This window comes from Anguilla anguilla, chromosome 2, assembly GCF_013347855.1.
Source record: "Anguilla anguilla isolate fAngAng1 chromosome 2, fAngAng1.pri, whole genome shotgun sequence".
NCBI classification, from domain to species: domain Eukaryota; kingdom Metazoa; phylum Chordata; class Actinopteri; order Anguilliformes; family Anguillidae; genus Anguilla; species Anguilla anguilla.
Genome location: NC_049202.1, coordinates 63,272,517 through 63,294,157, shown reverse-complemented (window position 1 = coordinate 63,294,157; position 21,641 = coordinate 63,272,517). Strand labels below are relative to the sequence as shown.

At 40.0% G+C, this 21,641-nt stretch overlaps 1 long non-coding RNA gene and 2 gene segments (V, D, J or C); all 3 read right to left on the bottom strand.

Annotated features, from left to right (window-relative positions):
• The window catches only part of LOC118220509, a gene marked incomplete at its 3' end in the record, with an annotated part of 58,235 nt that extends 36,890 nt beyond the window's left edge, over nt 1-21,345 (bottom strand). Inside the window, 1 exon segment of the V gene segment in view lies at nt 21,264-21,345. Coding sequence covers nt 21,264-21,309 — 46 coding nt within the window.
• Nucleotides 741-9,880, bottom strand: LOC118220454. The segment is given in 7 exon segments: nt 741-1,383; nt 2,007-2,143; nt 3,920-4,231; nt 4,461-4,772; nt 5,393-5,686; nt 6,233-6,550; nt 8,591-9,880. Coding segments are annotated over 6 exon segments (1,350 nt in total).
• On the bottom strand, nt 14,392-16,956 carry LOC118220523. Its single transcript, XR_004763963.1, has 3 exons — nt 16,768-16,956; nt 15,376-16,590; nt 14,392-14,532 (listed from the first exon to the last, which is right to left on the bottom strand). It is a non-coding gene; the product is annotated as an uncharacterized LOC118220523 (long non-coding RNA).
• Nucleotides 21,346-21,641: the final 296 nt, after the last annotated feature.

Sequence of the window (21,641 nt, the reverse complement as noted above, 5' to 3'; positions counted from 1 at the left end):
CTCCTCTTTCACTCTGTGGCCCCAGAGCGGCTCTGCTGACCTCTTTCACTCTGTGGCCCCAGAGCGGCTCTGCTGAGCTCTTTCACTCTGTGGCCCCAGAGCGGCTCTGCTGACCTCTTTCACTCTGTGGCCCCAGAGCGGCTCTCCTCTTTCACTCTCCGACCCCAGAGCGGCTCTGCTGAGCTCTTTCACTCTGTGGCCCCAGAGCGGCTCTGCTGAGCTCTTTCACCCTGTGGCCCCAGAGCGACTCTCCTCTTTCACTCTGTGGCCCCAGAGCGGCTCTGCTGACCTCTTTCACTCTGTGGCCCCAGAGCGGCTCTGCTGACCTCTTTCACTCTGTGGCCCCAGAGCGGCTCTCCTCTTTCACTCTGTGGCCCCAGAGCGGCTCTCCTCTTTCACTCTGCGGCCCCAGAGCGGCTCTCCTCTTTCACTCTGCGGCTCCAGAGCAGCTCTGCTGAGCTCTTTCACCCTGTGGCCCCAGAGCGACTCTCCTCTTTCACTCTGTGGCCCCAGAGCGGCTCTGCTGACCTCTTTCACTCTGTGGCCCCAGAACGGCTCTGCTGACCTCTTTCACTCTGTGGCCCCAGAGCGGCTCTGCTGAGCTCTTTCACTCTGTGGCCCCAGAGCGGCTCTGCTGAGCTCTTTCACTCTGTGGCCCCAGAGCGGCTCTGCTGAGCTCTTTCACTCTGTGGCCCCAGAGCGGTTCTGCTGAGCTCTTTCACTCTGTGGCCTCAGGGCAGCTCTGCTGAGCTCTTTCACTCTGTACCCCCAGAGCGGCTCTGCTGAGCTCTTTCACTCTGTACCCCCAGAGCGGTTCTGCTGAGCTCTTTCACTCTGTGGCCCCAGGGCAGCTCTGCTGAGCTCTTTCACTCTGTGGCCCCAGAGCGGCTCTGCTGACCTCTTTCACTCTGCGGCCCCAGAGCAGCTCAGCTCTCAGTGGGACAGAAGAGTGCACTTCATGTGCAGTGGACACAGGCCGGCTCCAACGGTAGCAGCGCTGGAGTTCCAGTCATGGGTGTAGCGGAGAAATTTGCAGGCGGGATCCACCAGAGCTGTGCTTCTTTTTTGCATAGTGGGTCGAGTACAGGACTGCCAACTAAAACCTTTCCTCCTAGGACTAAACTGCAGCCAATTATGTGCTGCATTGTGGGTCTGATGTCCACAGAAAACATTGGTATAAACAGGATTCATAGACATTTTCACTCATTAGGTAATGAAAGAAATCTAAACATAGGCACAGTGGAGTAATGGAAAAAACAGAGATTCAGCTCAAGAAAACATGACACAATCTTCTATACGACACACTTTTGACATGTAACTATGAATACATTCAAAAAATAAGCTTTCACCCCATCTCCCATGTGTAGCACATCACTTCTTCATCTGTAAGGAGAGAGGGAGAGAGAGAGAGAGATACAAATTTAAAATAGGTTCTTAATCTCTTCTAAAATCTGTTTTCATATCCCCAACAGGGACAAAAATATCACTAATCACCATTTAGCCACCACAACACACCACAGTAACGTAAAACATTCTTCCAAAAAACTGGAATAACTACTATGGTGAAATCATCCCCTCTTTGACTAGAACTATCCATCCTATAATATAATATAATATAATATAATATAATATAATATAATATAACATAATATAATATAATATAATATAATATAATATAATATAATATAATATAATATAATTACCCCATTACTGCTAGAATAATAATCTCAAAATAACTGAACCAGAATTATTTCTTTAAAACAATGGTTATCACATGTTAGCAAAACACAAAATCCTGTATTTATACAGTATATCTCCTGTGTATAAAAACACAATATCCCATATTTAATTAGAATAATCATTTTTATGTGCCCAGAGTGACCAACCCAACAAGAGTGGCATAATCGTGTTTGTCCTCAGGCCTATAGTAGATAAAATGGAAGCACTGGAGAGATAGTGCAGGTCGTGCCTTTGCAGGCAAGTGTGAAACAGTACAGCTGCACTACCTTGATCAAAGTGAGGAGGGTGCTGTAGATGAGAGTGCAGAGGAAGAGGGTGATGAAGGAGGAGGTGGTGGACCACAGACTGCCAAGCTCATCTTCTTCCTCGCCTTCCTCATTACAATTCAGAGCTGATACTGTTTCTGGAAAAGACAAAGTGGGGGAGAGAAAGTGTGTGTTTGTGTATGTGGAGGAGGGGATAGAGACTGTAACACCACACATTCCGTCCAAACATTTTTGCAGCTTTCCACATATATCTGCTTTTTACACACTCTAAGCACCCAGGCCAGGTCCCCATAAACATGCTTCATGCTCTACAGCAGGTCTGACCTACTTTGTCCAGAAATATGTCTGTACATTTAGTCAAGTATACATTTTCTTATCAGCCTTATGCACAGCGCACTACTTGATATAAACAAAACACCAAAGCGCTCCTGGGCAAGACTCACCTTCTGTTCTGACAGAAAGTGAGAAACTTTACATCAGCCTGACAGAGACAGGAAACATAGAGCTGAATGTGCAAGCTGGCTTAAAATGATGACAAATAAATTATCTTAAGAGTCCAAACTAGTTCCTATTGATCCCACTATTTGATAATTCTGTACTCTCAACTAGTTTAATTGTAATTAGGCATATTGTGTGATATTTGAATGACTTATTGTATCACTTGAAAACATTAAATAACTATTATTACATTTAATGTTCAATCAAAATATTTTGAAATGCTGCCTCATGCACTGGTGTGGATTTGCTGTGCATGTGAAATGAATTTTTAAAAAATGTAAAATAAACATTGATGGCAGTGTGTCAATTATATTCACTTGAGCTGCTACAATATTTACGCAACTGTTCCTTCTTTTAAATTAAATATAATGAAGTGTGACTTCATTTGTAAGGAGTTAGAATATGATCGGAGATTTGAGGCAGGGACATAACTGCATATTTTCCAGAAGATTACCTGCCCTGCATGAGAACCGCCCATTGTCAAGACAAGGGTGAACAAGACCAGTATTACACTGAGATGAGTTTGTGCTGCTTGTCAGTAGTTTAGCTCGATGATGATCCTTGGGTGAATAGTACAATCTTATAAAGCTAAACCAAAGACAGGATCCAGTGATAATCTATTTTCTTGTCACATGCAGTCCAGATAGCACCTGTCATAAGCAGGTTCTTATGCAGATATCAGGAGTCCATGGTCCTGATTCTTAAAGGAGGAATGCCCAACAATACTCAAATGCACTAATATTTATTTATATTTTCACACCCTTCCTGCAAGTTGCATTAATATGAGCACACAATGACCAAGACGGTGACTACAAGAACATCTACAGCAGCAAACAACAGGAGCAAACAAATTGCACATGACAGCACAGTACAAAAAGTCATACACGTTTTTACATAACAAGAAACAGTGACAGCAAAAAAACAAAATTATTTAAAATATTTGCAAATATCATATTTTGTTACTGTTCTATTTTTGTCGATTACTATCCTGTACTATGTCATGTTTTTAATGTTTTGTGTAGACCTCAGGAAGTGTAATTGCCGCACGTGCAACAGCTAATGGGGATACAAGCAAAACAAACAAACAAAATGAACAAACAGACAAAGAGAAGCTACCACACATGACAGGAAACAACGGGTAATGGAGGGTGTCAGTTACCCCAGGTGAACAAGAACCACACATATCCACCACCTGGCAATCCTACAGACAATAGTGACCAATCACATCACGGTACAAGATGGTGCTAAACACTGATGTCCCAGCACTTTGTTAAGCTGTGTATACAGGGCTGTAGCACCACTGTAATTACTGAACATTAGACTGTGTGCATGAGGCCAGTGTGCAGTCATTGTGGTTTTTTTCACCGAGGGCACTGTATGTGTGGAGATTTAGCAGTCGCATTCAATGGAATTACCACTTGTTATGGACACAGATTTTGTGATAGGGGCTGCATCCTTGCGCATAGAAATGTGCTTCACATTGCAGGTGACTTTGTACCGGGAATTCCAATCCGCTGTCGAGACTTTAAACAAACTTGTGACAGAGAAGATGCCATTGTCGCGCTCCACAGGCTCACTGGTGATGCCCTCTTTATAGGATCCATCATCCACTGTCCACATGACAAACACGTCCCAGGGAGAGAAGCCCGTCACTACACAGACCAGGGTGACAAACTCGCTGTCCTGTTTTATGGGTGTGATTAAAACCACCTCGGGAACTTTTGACCCTGTAAAACATAGTTACAAAACCAAGATTAACACTGAACGTTCACAATGGAAACAACCTGATTACATTCTCTGTCTGTAGCATATTTTATAGGGAGCTTATTATACTCTGTATTTAATCCCATATTATTTTAAACAATAACAGTACAGAACAGTGTCATTTGAAAAAAAATGAAAGTGACATTGTTTGCCACAGGTGTTCCAGATTGTTTTATCTCTTGTTAAACATACCGCTGTTGCTGAAGGATTTTTTGATGGTTGGCTTATTGCTCTGTTGGACAGAGCACTCAACCTTTTGATTGGTGGACCAGTGTTCCTGTTCCAGAGTCAGAGTGCTGGTCTTCCTGAACACATGTCCGTGCGGAGTGGTCTGACTCTCTTTGCTCTTTCCACTCGGTGTCCAGGTAACTCTGGCTCCCTCCACTGCTGCCTCCTCTCCCCCAGTGATAACGCAGTCCAGCACAACCAGGTTATTTACAAACAATTCGCTCATCTTTGGGGGCTTCAGGGTCACCTCCAGACAGGGTTTTTCTGTAGACTGGACTGTTTCATTGGCAGGGAAAGAGAAAGCTACCATCAATGTTTGCAGGACACTCTGATCTTATGGGAAAACAGCAAGCTAAGGCTGGCTCAGTTACCATCCATATCAAACTCTATGCTCTCTGAATACAGAATCATAAAATCCAGAAAATCTCTGCAATATTAAAATCTGTGTACTGGATAAGGTATATTCCAAATGCTAAAACCTTCTTGTATGCCTCTAAATTAACCAGGCTTTTTATCCTGTCAACAATATAATTTTCCATTAAAGCGAATGTGTTCTTTTATCTGGGTATGCAGCATGATTTAGTTTTCAATTAAAATCTTACTGCTGTCAGAAATTAAGTAAACTATTCTGATAATCAAATAATTTCAGTGTAAAGAGTACAATCCCAGTGTTGCTATGCAGAGAATATTACCAGTGTAAATGCACCGTTTTGATTGTCATTTGTAGTCAATATTAACAGTGTAAGTGTACAATGTTGAATGTCAGTGCTAACATACATTGTAGAGTACCAGCATAAGTGTACAGTATGTAATGCCAGTGTTAATATACAGTGTGGAATACCAGTATCAATGTGCAGTGTTGAATGCCAGTGTTAATATACAGTGTGAGCTCTCACCTCTGGAAGTTTTCTGCTCGATGGTTTTCTGCTGGTGCAGTACTTCACACGTATACTCTTCATTCCTGTCCCATTTGGTGCGGTCCACATTCACAGTGCTGCTGGCTGAGTACAGTCCTGAGGCTTGCTTCTCTGATTGCCAGGTGTTGGATGATCCGGTCAGGGTTTTACCATTTACTCTCCAGGTCACCCTCAGGCTCCTGGGGTAGAAGTCCCGTATGACACAGATAAGGGCGTCTGGGGGACTGTCGCCGCTGGGTACCAGCAGCAGGCTCACCGTTGGTGACTTGGGCACTTGAACGACAAAAAATAGAAAATGTAGGATCACTGACTGAACCCTAATTCAGCTCAAATAAGTAAAATGTCTAATTGCAGATTCAAATTGGTACCTATTTTAAGGATACACAGAAAAAGGAAAACTAGCGTTTGAGAACTGATGCCACTGATGCCATTATTGCGATAGGTAACAGAAAAGAGTTAGCCTACCTATCTCAAGCTGTCTGTTGTGATCAAGAGGACTGGTTACTGAACAAAGTCATAGCCTACTACACAAATGTTATAAAGTATAATGCATTATATTATGCAACACACTCATGAACTTTATGAAAATGTAATAAACTAGGCATTTGGTGTCAATAGTCAATGAACCGGCAGGGCTCAGATGAAATCATTTGACAGACCAGCCCAAGAATAGCCGATTATTCACATGTATACGTCATTGAGACATTAAAAGTGATTGTTGTTGAGGCGAGCATATGGCAGATTTCATATTGTGATATTAGGCTACCTCAATATTCAAACATTTAATATCTATATACCCGGTACACCTGGTGTCGATACCTGGTTTCTGGAAACTGGCGTCCTTTACCCCGGCCTGTGACAAATGGGTCACGGAACAACTGTAGGACTTCTTAGAATCCCAATGTGCCGCATTTACACTGAGATGACTGACACTTGTGTAGGATCCAGACCCACTGATCTGCACTGCTGGGTACTGAGTGAAGTCAGACACGGGCATTCCACTGGTGTCCTTCCACTGGAAGGTCACGGAGGAAGAAGGCAAAAATCCGCCGGCAATGCAGGCCAGGGTCAGCTGATCCGTGGGGCCTTGCAGGCATGTCATTAGAGGGAAGAGGGAGGTTGGTGCCTTCGGTTCTTCTGAAAATCAAAACAGTGGCACACACTAGGCAGTTGGTGTCCATAGTCGATGAACTGACATTTGACAGATTTTTATTCACTTTAATAGGCCTGTATTTACCCTAAATTAAGCGTTTTCTTTATTTAGGGTAATTAATTAACATGGGCCCATTAGAGCATCACGCATCTCAGTTTGCGGTTCAATGTCCACTTTTAAAAACACACTGTAAGCAGAATATCGCGTGAGCTTTCCTAGTAGCCGAGTGTGGACCTAAATAAGTAGCCTAAGTAAATAAATAAATAAATAAATAAATAAATAAAGCTAATGGTAAACCTAGCGCTCGCTATATATAAACTGAATCACCAATCTTATAAAACACAAGCCTAGTTAATTCAGACAGCAGTTAAAGGCTCAGGCTCGAAAAAAAAAACTTGTTCAATGAACTTTAAAATAACACGGGCTACAAGGCACATTGGGAGTGTCGTTTATTGATGTTCTTGCGGATAATGTAATAATGATGGACACGATCAACACAATTCAACTGTTTTATTTACAGCGCGGCGTTAATATTGCGCACGGCGTTGCTTACTATTGTCTACTAGCGTGTTGAAAAGTAGCCTACCTATGCAATGCTGATTTCCCTAGTTTGTAAACGAAACTAACAGCAAACGACATCAGCGACGTATCAGTCTTCATATGTATAGTAGGAAAAGTAATGGAACGTATGCATTAATGACCTAAGTACGATTGCCTTCATAAAATGTTGACAACACGGCTGTTTGATATAGTGAAGAGCAGTCTTCTGGTTTAGAATTACTGAGCCAAGTGTTTTAAAGAGATATCTCGTGTTCTGCCTCCAACAGAACTACATAGGCTACTTCATTTCGAACGCACAGTATATCTGTTCTGTTGCGGTTGTCTGCGGGTTCGGCGAGCCCGGTCTTGCGACCGGAGTGCGGCTCTCAAATACGTTGGACATTTCTTTCATGTACAGTAATGTTTTGCCCAATGGTTTCTCTGTGTTCTTTTAATGTCCTTTGAAAGACGTTCACGAGTAATTCAAAGGTGCAGTAGGCTAATCAATTATTTATTTCAGTACAATTAGCCTATTGAAAGTAGCCTAAACATGGCTAAAATTCCCTAATTTTATCAATTAACAGTACTAAACACGAACCACACATGAACTAAAATTGCACAAAATCCAGCTACATTTTATTGCAACGGATGTAGTGAACCCAGCTCTGTATTTTCGTGTCCATATTCCATTTTAGAATAACGAAAGGCCATATATTTGCATAAATCATTTAAAACCCAAATTATTGCAGACTTACCTGATGTGACAGTGACCAATGTCCCCTTTCCCCAGTAATTAAGTAGGCTACCAGTGGTTAATACAATGGTGTATATGTTTCACTCCTCATGTTTACACCAGTTGTAGCCTATTCTACATGTAACAAACCTTTTACAAATAAAATTGTGTGCAAATATGTAAGTTATTATTATTTTATTTTTTTTACATGGAAAAGACTTTCCTAAAGGAACCAATCTTGCACTGAAATTGGATTCATATTCTCTGCTCCTGTCATAATATGCCTTTCCACCAAAATGTTTAAACATATAGGCTATTGTATTAAATTTGCAGAGTCATTAAATGTGATCAGCTTCTTAAATACCTTTCTGAATGATTTAAGCTGCCAAATAAATTGATCGTGAAAGCCAATCTACTTTTTTTCTGTAATTTTACGAAGTGAGGGAAGCTGAAGTCAGTAATCAGATGGAATTGAATTATATTTGTTTAGTGATCTTAAAAATGAAGCCCACGGAGCAAAAGAGATGCAATATTACACTAAAAACACGCAGAGAAATTATTGCAGCAAAACTGTCTTTTAGAACTCAGAAGAGAGAGGGAGAGAGAGAGAGAGCTCTAAGGCAGGTCTTGCAATTCTCACAAAAATAATGTACCATTATAAAGGTTCAGTACAACAGCTACAGGTTTTAGTGCTAAAACTGAAAAGAAAAGAACATGTAAAATTGAATATAGATCATTTTAAAGGACTTACCTTGGGTAACAGTGACATGAGTGCCTTTACCCCAGTAGTAAAGTGCATCACAGTGGTGTATTTCATGGAACTGACTGCACAAAAACCTGTCCTTTCTCAGGAAGGCTTCAAATGTACATTTTGAAAAATCTGTAGCACTCCAAATTTTGTTAAACCCCTAAAATACATTATCGTTCATCATGGTTTCTGTCAATAATCAAACTGGAGCAGAGGAATAACTAACACAGTCATGAATATCACATTGTGTCTTGTTGAGTATCAGTGCATGTATCCAGTACAATTGTATTCCAGATATTGTTAATTTAGCTGATAAATGAAGATATTCGCTGTGTAATTCACCTGTATGATGTACAACACACAGGAACACAAAACCGTGCTGTTTGTGCAGATTCTTCATCTTTAGTTTAACATAAATAACACACTTTCTGAGAGATGAGGTTTTTGTACAGCGTTTAACCACAGTGCCACCCCCGGATACACAGTGATCTACACCACAACAAAAACCTACTGCCCTTTCACAGAGCACCTCTTCTGTATTTATCTGCAGTGTCAGGCGATTACATCACAAACTATAATAATTCATATTTACTTTGAAAACAAAATGTCATTTTCAGTCACAGTAAATTTAGGAACAACAAAGTTTAAACTTTGCTAAACAGTTTTACAGATATTTTTACAGGGACATGGTTGTTTTAAATAGTTCACAAATATTACAGATTCAAAAAACATTATGTAAATTATAGTAGTTTTTCTTAATGAATACGTCTTCATTGTCTTTCAAAAATATAGTTTTAAAATGTTAATTAAATATGACTTTACTCAAACATGCATTGAAAAATTATGATTAATCGGCATTGTTGTGGGTTCACATAATTACTCCAAAATGAATCCAACTAATTTAGTATAGGGCGTTGTGAATTTATATTGAATCATTTTAATTATTGCTATTCAAAATATTTCTTTAAGTCTTATTATTAAACATGAAAATAATGCATTACCTGCACATTCAGCAATCAATGCCCATGACTTTCGACTTTAACCCATTTCTGAGATTTGTTTTCTTTTCATTTGAACATCCATCCCTTATTTTATCACCAATTCCAGGAAAAAAAAATACTACAGCAAATTATATCTATATAATAAGAGACATTGATACAGATTTTCTTATCTTAATAATTATTATATAGATGTGAGAATCTGTATAAAAATAGAGTTATTCTCTACCCCTGTCAAACTGAAATGTTATAGAACATAGAAGGAGTAAAAACAGACTGAGAGTTCAAACACAGGAGAGGTTAATATTATTCAATTAAAGCAGTAAATACAGGAATCAAGCAGTCTGACCTACAGCCGAGGAAATGGACTGACTGTATTTATTATGTGTGATACGTTCCACAATAAAATTCAATCCTATATGAATTTCTATGGCAAATAAGGAACATTTATTTACAGTATTTATAAGGTAAAGAATGATTGAAATTTCTGACATGCAAGCATGATTACTGAGTTCAGGGACAGCCCCAGCCCTGTCCCGCCTCTGATTTTAGCACAGGCCTTGACACAACCAGGAGCTCTACATGCACCCCCTCTGAACTGCATCTTATGCTTCCCTTCATTTGTACTTTCTACTATATCAGCTGGTTTAATACCTCAGCTGTACCCTGCTCAGCCCATGTGATTACTTGCTGTGATCCCATTACTTTTTCTGTTACACATATTCTACCTCTGCTTTACACCGGGCGGGCCAGCAGGGTGTGGGCTCTCTCTCTATAGCCGGGTTCCTCCTGAGATTTCTTCCCATCTGGGAGGTTTTTTCTTGCTGTTATTTGAGTGTTTCTCTTCCCACCTGGTAGTTTTTTTATTTTATTTTATTATTTTATTTTTTACCTTACTTGCTTTTTGTGTGTTCAGGCCCGGTTTTTGCCCAGTTTTCCTGCTGTTACTCTGTAAAATGTCTTTTTGACAGTCCTCTCTAAAATAAAATTGATTTGATTTAGCAGAATTTTCTTTTGTTTGTTGAGACTCCATGCACCACTTTATGAAATAGTTTTAAATGAATTGACATATCCATGGATGATAATGGTGAAGTAGTTCAAAAGTGATAAATGCGTTTCACTTCCATGCTCTCCTGTAGTACTGTGTGGACTATTGGGTGTAACAGTGTGACTGGCTTCCGAGGAGAGAACCTGCTTCAGCTACAGCGCTGATGTGCAGGTGTGGGGACATAGAGGTAGATCTACAGGCACATTACCTGTGTGCATTACCAACTTTGGAGATCACTGTATGCATGCACACTTCTCACAGTACTGCACAAGCACCCTCCACATTAAAGCAAACAAGGCTCCTGTTTTAGTTACACAGAGCACAGAATGGTTTTGAGATGTATCAGCTTTGAAAATCACAGCTGCGATATTAATGGGATATGTTATTTATGTTGTAGAACTAAACTTGAACCTCTATTAAGTTTATGTTAACCATAGACCTTATTTACGCATAAATCAAAATTTGTATGGGAAAAAGTATTGGAAATCTGCTGAGAGAAACCATGGCTCAAATATGCAAACTCACTTCTGGGTTTTAGGATCACAAACTGTAACACATAGGAAAATATACTGACACCTTTTGTGTTACAAACCCAATGACGCTAATTACACGTCCTGGGAAAGTCTCAAACTTCCCACAATTCCACAGGACACACCCTTTGCACAGAGGTCACAGTGTCCCCTCTGTGGGCCAAAGACAGGCTGCTGGCTGATGTGTTTCAAACAGTTTTCCAGTGCTGCTGTAACATCCCTCGTGATTCTAGACCTTCACCGAGTTGGGGGGAAGCAGGTGACCAGCCCTAGCAGGAGCTTTGTTCAGGACCTTTAGTGTGTGACTGACAGATTCAGAAACAGCAGGGTTTTAATTGCTGGTTCAGACACAGGCCTTTATTCAATAAACAACTGTGCTTAACTTTGACTCATGTGAGCAGCATTCAGCATCACCCAAATGTAACTTACCAAACACATTACAGTATGTGAACAATAAACAAACACTGCATTTAAATTTAAAAGAAAGACGAATGTTGATTGAACCCCAAATGTTGATTGAATTGAATGTTTCTCTTTTAATGCTGATGAAAGAAAGGATTTCTAAAAGTTGAAATCAAAAATTATTTATTCAACATAAAATTTTATCAATATGTAGTGGTGAATATTAGGCCAGTGAGCGCTACATGCAGGTAGAGTGTGTGTGTTCAGCGGGGACACTCAGTGTGATGTGTTTTTGTACAGCTCTAGTGTTGCTTTAGTAATACACAGCTGTGTCTCCAGTCTGCAGGCTGCTCCCCTGCAAAGTCACTGTGCTGCTGGAGGTGAACTTGTTCTTTAGTGAATCTTTAAAAGGAATGTCTTCATCCCACCATATGGTTCCAATTCACTCCAGTGCTTCCCCTTCAGGCTGTTGAATCCAGGCTGTACCATAGCCGCTATCAATCAGGGAATACCCAGAGACTTTACAGGAGACAGATAATGGCTGTTTTGGTTTTACAATTATAGAGCCTGGTTGTGCGAGTTCAACACAATAACCATCCGTGGATACAGAAATAAAAACAAGATAGTTGGATTCATTAATATATCAATAAATAATATAATTATTCACACAAGCTGCAATCACTAATAAATAACTAATTCAATTATATTTAAAAGTAAAACTTTGTATAATTGCGATTTAAAATAAAATATGAATACAGTATGCTCACTTACAAGATAAAGTTCCCAACAACATTGCTAATACTACAAACTGTCACGGTACGGGTGCTGGGACCCAGGCGCAGAGTGGAAAAAAAAAAACAAAACTCAAAAGGGAGAAAATTAACAGACTTTACTAACGACAGGTGAACAAACAGGGAACAGACAAGGCCACAATGGGCTAAAACACAAACTCAAAAAATAATCTAATGAAACAGAAAACAGGAACTCAAAAACACAGACAGGGCAGAACACGGGAAGGCAGAGCACAAGGGAAGGTCAAAAACACAAGTCAGGAACAAAATACAGGCAGGTGAAACGGTTTGTAACAAATAGAATACGGGAACAAACACAAGAAGGCAGGTACATGAAAGTCAGGAAACAAACAAGAAGGCAGGTACATGAAAGTCGGGAAACAAACACAAGAAGGCAGGTACATGAAAGTCGGGAAACAAACACAAGAAGGCAGGTACATGAAAGTCGGGAAACAAACACAAGCAGGCAGGTACATGTACGTCAGGTAACAAACACAAGAAACCAGCACCCGAGTCAAGGGAACAGAGAACTTAAATAGACAAGGGTAACAAGACACAGGTGAACTCAAAAAGCAATCAAACCAAAAGGATGGGATAAGACACAGGTGGGAACAATGATGGGATAACGAGACAATGAAACAATCATACAATTAACAGGGGGGGAGCAGGACACAAAACAGAAGTGCCGCCATCTGGCGGCCCAACAGGGGAAACACAGACAGGAAAACAGGACCATGACACAAACGTTCCCATTGTCATGCACAGATCTCCTTCTCTGTCAAATAGGTGATGCTCCTGTGCTGAGTAGATAATAGTGCTCAGTGGCTTTTATTGGAAATGCCATGGACTGAATTTGTTTAAATCTCTGGGGGTTAGAGGAAGAAGAAAAACAAGATAAATTCAGGGGATCAGAATATCCGTTATGAGGAGCACTGCTGCCCCCTCCTGATGAAAAACAAAAACAGCAGACTGCTTCCATCAGCGTAACTCGAGAATTTAGATCTGTAACTGTAATTTTTGATGCATTATATTGTCTCAGAAACAAGGCTCATGAAGTTACCATACAGTTTTAAACACACTTGAATACATTCCAGTTATATCTTAAGAAATAAACAGAAGTTAACTAGAGTACTTGCTTATTTGTCCTGTTTGTGGTATATTATCATGGTAAACAATGTAAAAGTAAAGCCAGCTCATTTCTGTGTAGGTTTGGGTTTCCATTTAAAAAGAAAAACAGACCTCAGTAAATCTGTTGATATTTTTGTTTTCTCATTGAATGTATAATGATGGAATTTGGATTGGCAGGTCCTCTTTTCTTCCACTAGAGACTGCTCTTCTCCTGAAGGTACCCACACCAATAACAAATATGCATAAACCCATAACAATACAGGTCAAAGTTTATATTGTGTATAAGCAAATAAGCTCTTTATGAATCATAAAGAACATCACTGTGGGTGCATATCATGACTGCATGTTTATTAATGACATCATTAATGACATTAAACTTTAAATGAGAGAAAGTTCAAGCTTTTGTTTTACCAATGTTAAAGAGGTTTTTGTGCTGCTCTCCCCTCACTCTCTCTCACTGTGGGCACAGTAATACACAGCAGTGTCTTCAGCTGTCAGCCTGTTCATCTGTAAATACAGCTGGTTCTTGCTGTTGTCTCTGGAGATGGTGAATCTTCCCTCAACAGAATTGGCATACCATGTGGCACTGCTATCAGGCCTGATCTGGGCCACCCACTCCAGTCCCTTCCCAGGAGCCTGTCTGATCCAGGCCATCCAGTAGCTGCTGAATGTGAACCCAGAGGCTGTACAGGTCAGTGTGTGGGATTCTCCAGGCTTTTAAACTACTGGTTCAGACTCAGTCAGTGTCATACATTCAACACCTGTGAAATAAAAAAAGACTTAGAACTCACAATTCACAATTCCATTAATACAATTTTAGTAAAAATGAAATGAATGTCAGAGTAAATCATACTTGTAAAGAACACAGTAATAAGTAGTAGCCTGGTTATAATGGTCATGGTTAAAGTCTTTCACTGCAGTATGTGATGATGGTCCTTCATTCAGTCTCCAACAACAGCCCCTCCTCCCTCGGTGCAGAGAGGTAAATGTAGAAGGAATAGCTCAGAGTTCGCATGGACTCCTCCTCACTGGGTGGGCAGATCACACGCTGTTTAAATAAAGCAGTCAGAGCTGTAGATGGGGTGCAGATCATATAGCAGTTATAAGTATTATCCAGCTTTACAGCCGTGTCTCTCTTCCATGGGTGATTGTTGCATTATTATTCATAGTGAATGCAGGGAGTTTCCTGGCCGGTGAGGGTGGATGAGTGGATTCAGTAGCTCTCCAGTACTCAGTACATCACAAGTAAGTCTAATGAGAGTGTCCAAGACAGACAGCATTCGATCACACAATATAGAAAGCATCCTGATATCCAGTGTTAAATCCTTGACCCTGTATTTGTAATACATGTCTTGTGCCAATATTTCGATAATATGATGCCCCCTCCTGGAGGAGAATTTGAAACAGCAGGCTGCTTCCACCATCATTGCAGCTGAATTTGTGGTAGATTTCCTGTAAAGTTCTTAAGCATTGTGAAGAAGCTAAATCAAGTTTCAGATGTTGTTTTGGTATATAATTTTACCTTTGAAATGATATTATAGTATTTTGAATAAGTGTCTGTCTCAGGACTTTCTCATGAATGCAATACATGTTTTTAATGATGTATTAAAATTTACAGTGTAATTACTGATATTGAAGATACAGTGGTAGTGAACTTTAGACAACCCTCTGTTGCCCTCAATTCTGATTCAGACTGACTGAGCGAAACCTGTGAATGGACACTTTAAGAAAGAAAAATGATGAATTTCACAACATTCAATAAAAAAATTTTTTTTAAATACCCAGACTGTGTGGCAGTAGACAGAGGCCAAAGCCAGAATGATTCTTCTAATCTATTTTTGGGTGGGGCGTTCCTCTGGTTTTAAGCATTTGGACAGAAACAGAAACTCACAGGATGCAGCTGCCAGGACCTTCTGCAGAGATGCAGGGAACATGGTTTGTGTTGCAGATGAGCTGCAGTGAGCTGCTGTTCTCACCTCTCCAGGGCTTAGAGGCTGTGGTCATATTTAAACAGAAAAGGGGGCGGAGCTGGTTTTTTGGTAGGTCTGTGGTGTGAGATGCTCCCTCTTTGTCTTCAAGGTGAAGTTCACGTTGTAAATGAATTTTATAGAAAATTCGCTGGGGACTGAATCAATAATGAGGAGCATTTTGTGCATCTTTGTGTTTCTCTGGGGACTAATATCCTGTGATCCCAGTATATTCTTGTCTACAGGTATTCTTTAGATATACCATGAACAGGAAGGTTTGTATCTGGACCTTTTATTTAAGTACAGTGCTGATCTGCTCATTTGTATGTACATAAATTGTACTGAGGAGCAGATTTTATTTACATCAGTGGCAATAACAGACTACATGTCTCTAAAGTTTTGTATTTTGTGTGTAATAAAATAAGGTTTTCCTAAAGCAAAAAAAGATCACCTTTTGGATGTTCAAAATGGTTTTATGACTTATTCATTCACGGTTTCATAATAGAAACAGTAAATGAGAATTTTAAATTTACATACAGTCCTTTGATGCAGCTGGAGTTTTAGTCAAAAGATCTAGGAAAAGCATTTTCAAGGCTACAATGCATACTCTCCAGCTGGGAATTTAAACTACACCTTTTGAGTTACAAACACAGGTCCTAAACCATTATGGGATTTACATTTTATCGGCACACTGCAGCACAAATGGATGAAAATATTTTAATTCACATTCTGATCATGTGGGGTGCAAACTTCACAGAGCTCTTAAATGTTTGTGTTCTGCCACTACACTCATCCGGGTGGGTTTTTGTACAGGTCTGCTGTGGCTTTACTGCACTCTGTGTATCGGGCACAGTAATACACAGCTGTGTCTCCAGTCTGCGGGCTGCTCCCACGTAAAAACACTGTGTTACTGGAGGTGTCTCTGGAGATGGTGAACTTGTTCTTTAGTGAATGTTTGTAAGCAGTGCTATCAAAAGAATATATAACTCCAATCCACTCCAGTGCTTTCCCTGCAGGCTGTCGGATCCAGGCTGTGTGATCACTGCTAACTGAATATGAGACTTTACGGGACACAGATAAAGTCTCTCCTGGTTTTATAACCATTGAGCCTGGCTGTATGAGTTCAACACAGTGAACGTCTGTGGAGACAGCAGTAAAATATATTTGTGAGTACATTAATAAGCAAAATAACTACACAATTAACTGCAAATACAAATAGACAACTCATTTTATTTTATCTAAAAGTAAATCTTTGGAGGATTTCACAGAAAAAATCTTGATTACAATTCAAATAGCAATATAGCATTCTCACTTACATGATAAAGCTCCCAGCAACACAGCTAATGCTACAATAGCTCCCATTGTCACACACAGATCTCCCTCTCTGTCTTACAGGTGATGCTCCTGTGCTGGGAGGAGAATTCTGAGTGGCTTTTATTGGGATGGCAGGTATGCCATCCCGCCAAGTTACGCCTTGGCGGGGGCATGCCCCATACCTATACAGCACCGAGAGTTTGGCACTTTTCAGGGTTCCCCACAGAAATAACCACAACAGCCACAGACACGCAGCCCTTAAAAACATTAAATTCTGTACATTCTGACCCCATTTCAACAGACAGATTTCATAAACAACTTCACATGTCCACACAATAAAGCCCCAAACTAAGGGGATTTTGCGTTTTCTCCTTCTTCTTCTCTTTCTTCTTCTTCTTCTTCTTCTTCTTCTCATTCTTATTTTTCCTGCCGCCTATCCTACTAACAATATGTCTCCCCATTGGACATTTCACCGACACCAGCCTAATCCTCAACCTCACGACCCAATCAAAAACTCGCATACACACGCAAAATACCCATACCTTTTTACTCTGAAACATTTCCAATTCTAAGAGCTAATCTGCCTGTGGCCTAGTGGGTAAGGTTACAGTCTTGGGAACATAGGGTAGTAGGTTCAAGCCCAACTAGGGATACGTTTCTTTAACTTGCTTTTACTCTCACTAATAATTGTCTGCTACTTCTCAATTATTGCTTTTGCACCATATCTACCCGCCGTTCACCGAACGTATACACTGCATTATGACGTACCGTCTGCATGTTCAGTTATTAACCGGCTACAATATTGCAAAGCCATATGGATTCAACGGGAGGTCTTCTGTGCTTACTGGCCTGTGTTCTTCTTTAAAACCACGGACAGGTTTGCTAATGATATTTCACATATTGCATAGCTATGTCATGGTGCTGCATTAACAAAGTCACAGACTGGTAACCCTCCGGTTGAAGGATTGAATCCCGCCTCGCCCCCAGGCAGATAATTTCCTCTTTTACACTAACCTTTTTTTTTCGCTTTTATATTTTCTTTACCAAAACTCACTCACGGCCACTCATACGCATTTCATGACGGCAAATGTATTCCTTTACACCAGTTCACCAGTGAGCCATTTCTACTAACTACATTTCTTCACTTGGCTACCGTACAAAACCTTCTTATCAGCAAACGCCACGTTTCTACATTCATGTTACCTTGCCCTGTTCTCTATCTAGCCACATACAAACAATAACTACGTATGTACGTTCTGCAACTCCCCATTAAAACATTACATTTAAAATCATGACTCACATATAAGTATAACTACTAGTACTGAACATGAGAAAAGCACATTAGTGCAATAGATTTCACACATTACTTAACCCTCCACTTTAACAGCTAATGTGTTATACCGACTGTTATATATACCATTCCACAAGGAAACTAAGCTCGCTCATGGTCACTTTATTTACTCCGCACTATAGTCTGTCATCATGTCAACCTTCACCTACATGCCCATTCTGCTAAAAACATATTGTTTCAACTACGCAATTTCATCATTTTATCCTCATTTCTCTCACAATGTTGTTATTTTCTCATATGCAAAGCCTACTGGGACATATGCGTCTGCTCCTATTCTCCAGTATCAAGTTTTCCGGTTCTAGCTTAGCAAAACAGCGAACAGGATTCCCACCTGCAGATAAGCTTATCAAAATGCCTTATAAACCTTACAAACACTAAAAGTGCATCTCCACGAAATAACAGACAACGGAGCAGGACAGCAGGGTACACAAGTTGCGACCTAGGCAGCTCTAATTCTACGGACTTGCTGATTCTTTTCTCTATCAAGGCTTGTTGGATGGCCGTCAAATCCGTGAGTACATACACTGGCCATATTTCACCTGCGTTTCTGTTGCGTTTACACTTACACGCCACCACACCCTTTGTCACAGCCACTGTTTTACATATATAGCAAACCGAAACTGCTAAACAGTACACGCTCATCAGACTGTACAAATTAACACAAGGACAGCCATAATCCACAACCGTTTCTTACAGGGTCACTTCACATTTCTCAGTCTCATAATAAAACGCTTTGCAAAAAGAAATGATATCTCATAAAAAACACGTTTTCAACATACAAAAATGCCAAGTTACTCAAAAGTATTGATATCAAAATGACGCCAAGTTACGGTACTACAAACAATATAGGCTATCTTGCCTCACCGAAATTAAATAAGATGTATTCCAAAGCAATGCTACCCAATATTTCTTCCGTTTTTTCAAGTCACTTGGCCCTGTGTGTATAAGCATGCACTACATGGACAGGCCAAATATATGTGTGGATGGCTCTCTCACAGTCAAGATTGATTGAATAGGCGTGTATATGTCCAATTTGTATTGGTATGTATGTATTTCACTGCCCAGCCTTTCTGTTGCGTGAATGATAGTATGTGTCTTGGTATAAGTGTGTTTTCATAAATGTGAATGCAACATGCTGCAAGGGAAATGTCCCCATGGGGATAAAGTAGTTATCTATGTATGTATGTACAATATGTATTTTACATGCAGTATTTATTGTACGTAGCAAATATACAATAACTTGTACATGTACTCAAATTCAGTTCAGACGCAAGTGTAAACATATGTTTTCTGGAGAAATATGCTTCCTGTAGTTACTCAGCAGCAGTTTTGTACATGAATTTCAATGTGTTCCATGAGGCAATTCGAAATATTTGACTCTTTGATCTTACACAAAGTTTGCATGACATTGTAAAATGGTAAGATTACAAAACACAGGGCCAAGTGGCTTGAAAGAACGGAGGAAATATTAGGTAGCATTGCTTTAGAATACATCTTATTTAATTTCGGTGAGGCAAGATAGCCTATATTGTTTGTAGTACCGTAACTTGGCGTCATTTTGATATCAATACTTATGAGTAACTTGGCATTTTTGTATGTTGAAAACGTGTTTTTTATGAGATTCTCTTTACTTTGGTGTAGAGACAATACAAACAGAATGAATTCGCAGAAGTCTGCTGTGGTGACAGTTTTATTACAACTTACTGTTGGAGTCATCTCTGGATATAACAAATCTTCCCTCAACTGATTTGGAATAGTAGATGGGTGAACTAGATGTACCAATGTAGGCAACCCACTCCGGTCCCTTCCCAGGGGCCTGCCTGATCCAGTGCATATAGTAGCTGCTAAATGTGAACCCAGAGGCTGTACAGGGCAGTTTGTGGGATTCTCCAGGCTTTTTAACAGCTGGTTCAGACTCAGTCAGTGTCTGACATTTAACACCTGTGAAAATAAGAAAGACTTAAAAACTCCACAACTTACAAATACAAATTTTGCCTACATTACATGAATGACTGGTTAAAACGTACTTGTAAAGAACACTGTAGTCAGAAGCAGGCAGGTTATAGCAGTCATGGTTAACATCTTTGGAGTCGGTAATGATCGTCCTACAGTCAGTCTCCAACAACAGTCACTCCTCCTTCAGTGCAGAGAGATAAATGTAGAAGGAAGAGCTCAGAGTTTGCATGAACTCCTCCTCACTGGGTGGGCAGATCACACACTGTTTATAAAGATCTTCACAGGTATAGAACCAGCTCAAGCTGGATTTCCAAACTTTCCCTTCAGACAGGAGTGGGACAGCAGTAGCCGAGTTATGAATATTTGTATTTATTTAAAAAACAGCTTCTTTTTATTGTTCTTCTCTTCTGTTTACAGTATGTGAAGAATAAAGTAGGATGAAGGATACATTTTGACTGAATCGCAGTCTCACTTCAATGTCTCTCTTTTAATGCTGATGAAAAAACAATTTTTTAAAAGTTGAAATCAAAACTAATATATTAAACTGAAAATTATATCAATACGTAATGGTGAATATGGGGACAATGAGCGCTACATGCAGGTAGTGTGTGTGTGTTCAGTGGTGACACTCAGTGTGATGTGTTTTTGTACGGCTCTAGCGTTGCTTTGCTACACTGTGGGTCTAGGGCACAGTAATACACAGCTGTGTCTCCAGGCTGCAGGCTGCTCCCTCGTAAAAACACTGTGTTACTGGACGTGTCTATAGAGATGGTGAACTTGCTTTTCAGGGAATCTTTATAAACATATTGGTTGGTCCCATTCACCCAATATCGCCCGATCCATTCCAGAGCTTTCCCTGCAGGCTGTCGGATCCAGGCTGTACCATAGCTGCCTTCGGTCAGAGAATACCCAGAGAGTTTACAGGAGATGGTCAGAGACTGTCCTGGTTTTACAACCATGAAGCCTGGCTGTGTGTGTCCATAACAGTGACCATCTGTGGAGATGGAAATAAAAAATAAGATATGGAGATATATCAATAAACAATATAATCATAGAAATAAACAGAAAAATGTATTATAATTAAGAACTTAATTTTACTTATTTAATGCTAAAAGTAAGTAAAACTGGAAATTATCACTGAAGAATTTTATTTTAAAATAAATAAAATATGAATTCAGCCTGTTCACTTACAAGATAAAGTTCCCAGCAACACTGCTAATGCTACAATAGCGCCCATTGTCACACACAGATCTTCCTCTCTGTCTTACAGGTGACGCTCCTGTGTTAAGAGGAGAATTCTCTGTTGCTTTTATAGTAAATACTGCGGACTGAATTTGTTTAAATCTTGGAGGAAGGTGAAAAACAAGACATATTCAGAGGCAAGATATCCATTATGAGGCGCACTGCTGCCCCCTCCTGGAGGAGAATTTAAAACTGCAGGCCTCTTCCACCGGCATCACTCTGGAATATACTCCAGTAACAATGCTAAAGGATTAAATTCAGAATAAATGTTCACATAGTTATGATTTTAATATTTGTACAATGTGATGCATTCATGTGGATTGCTAA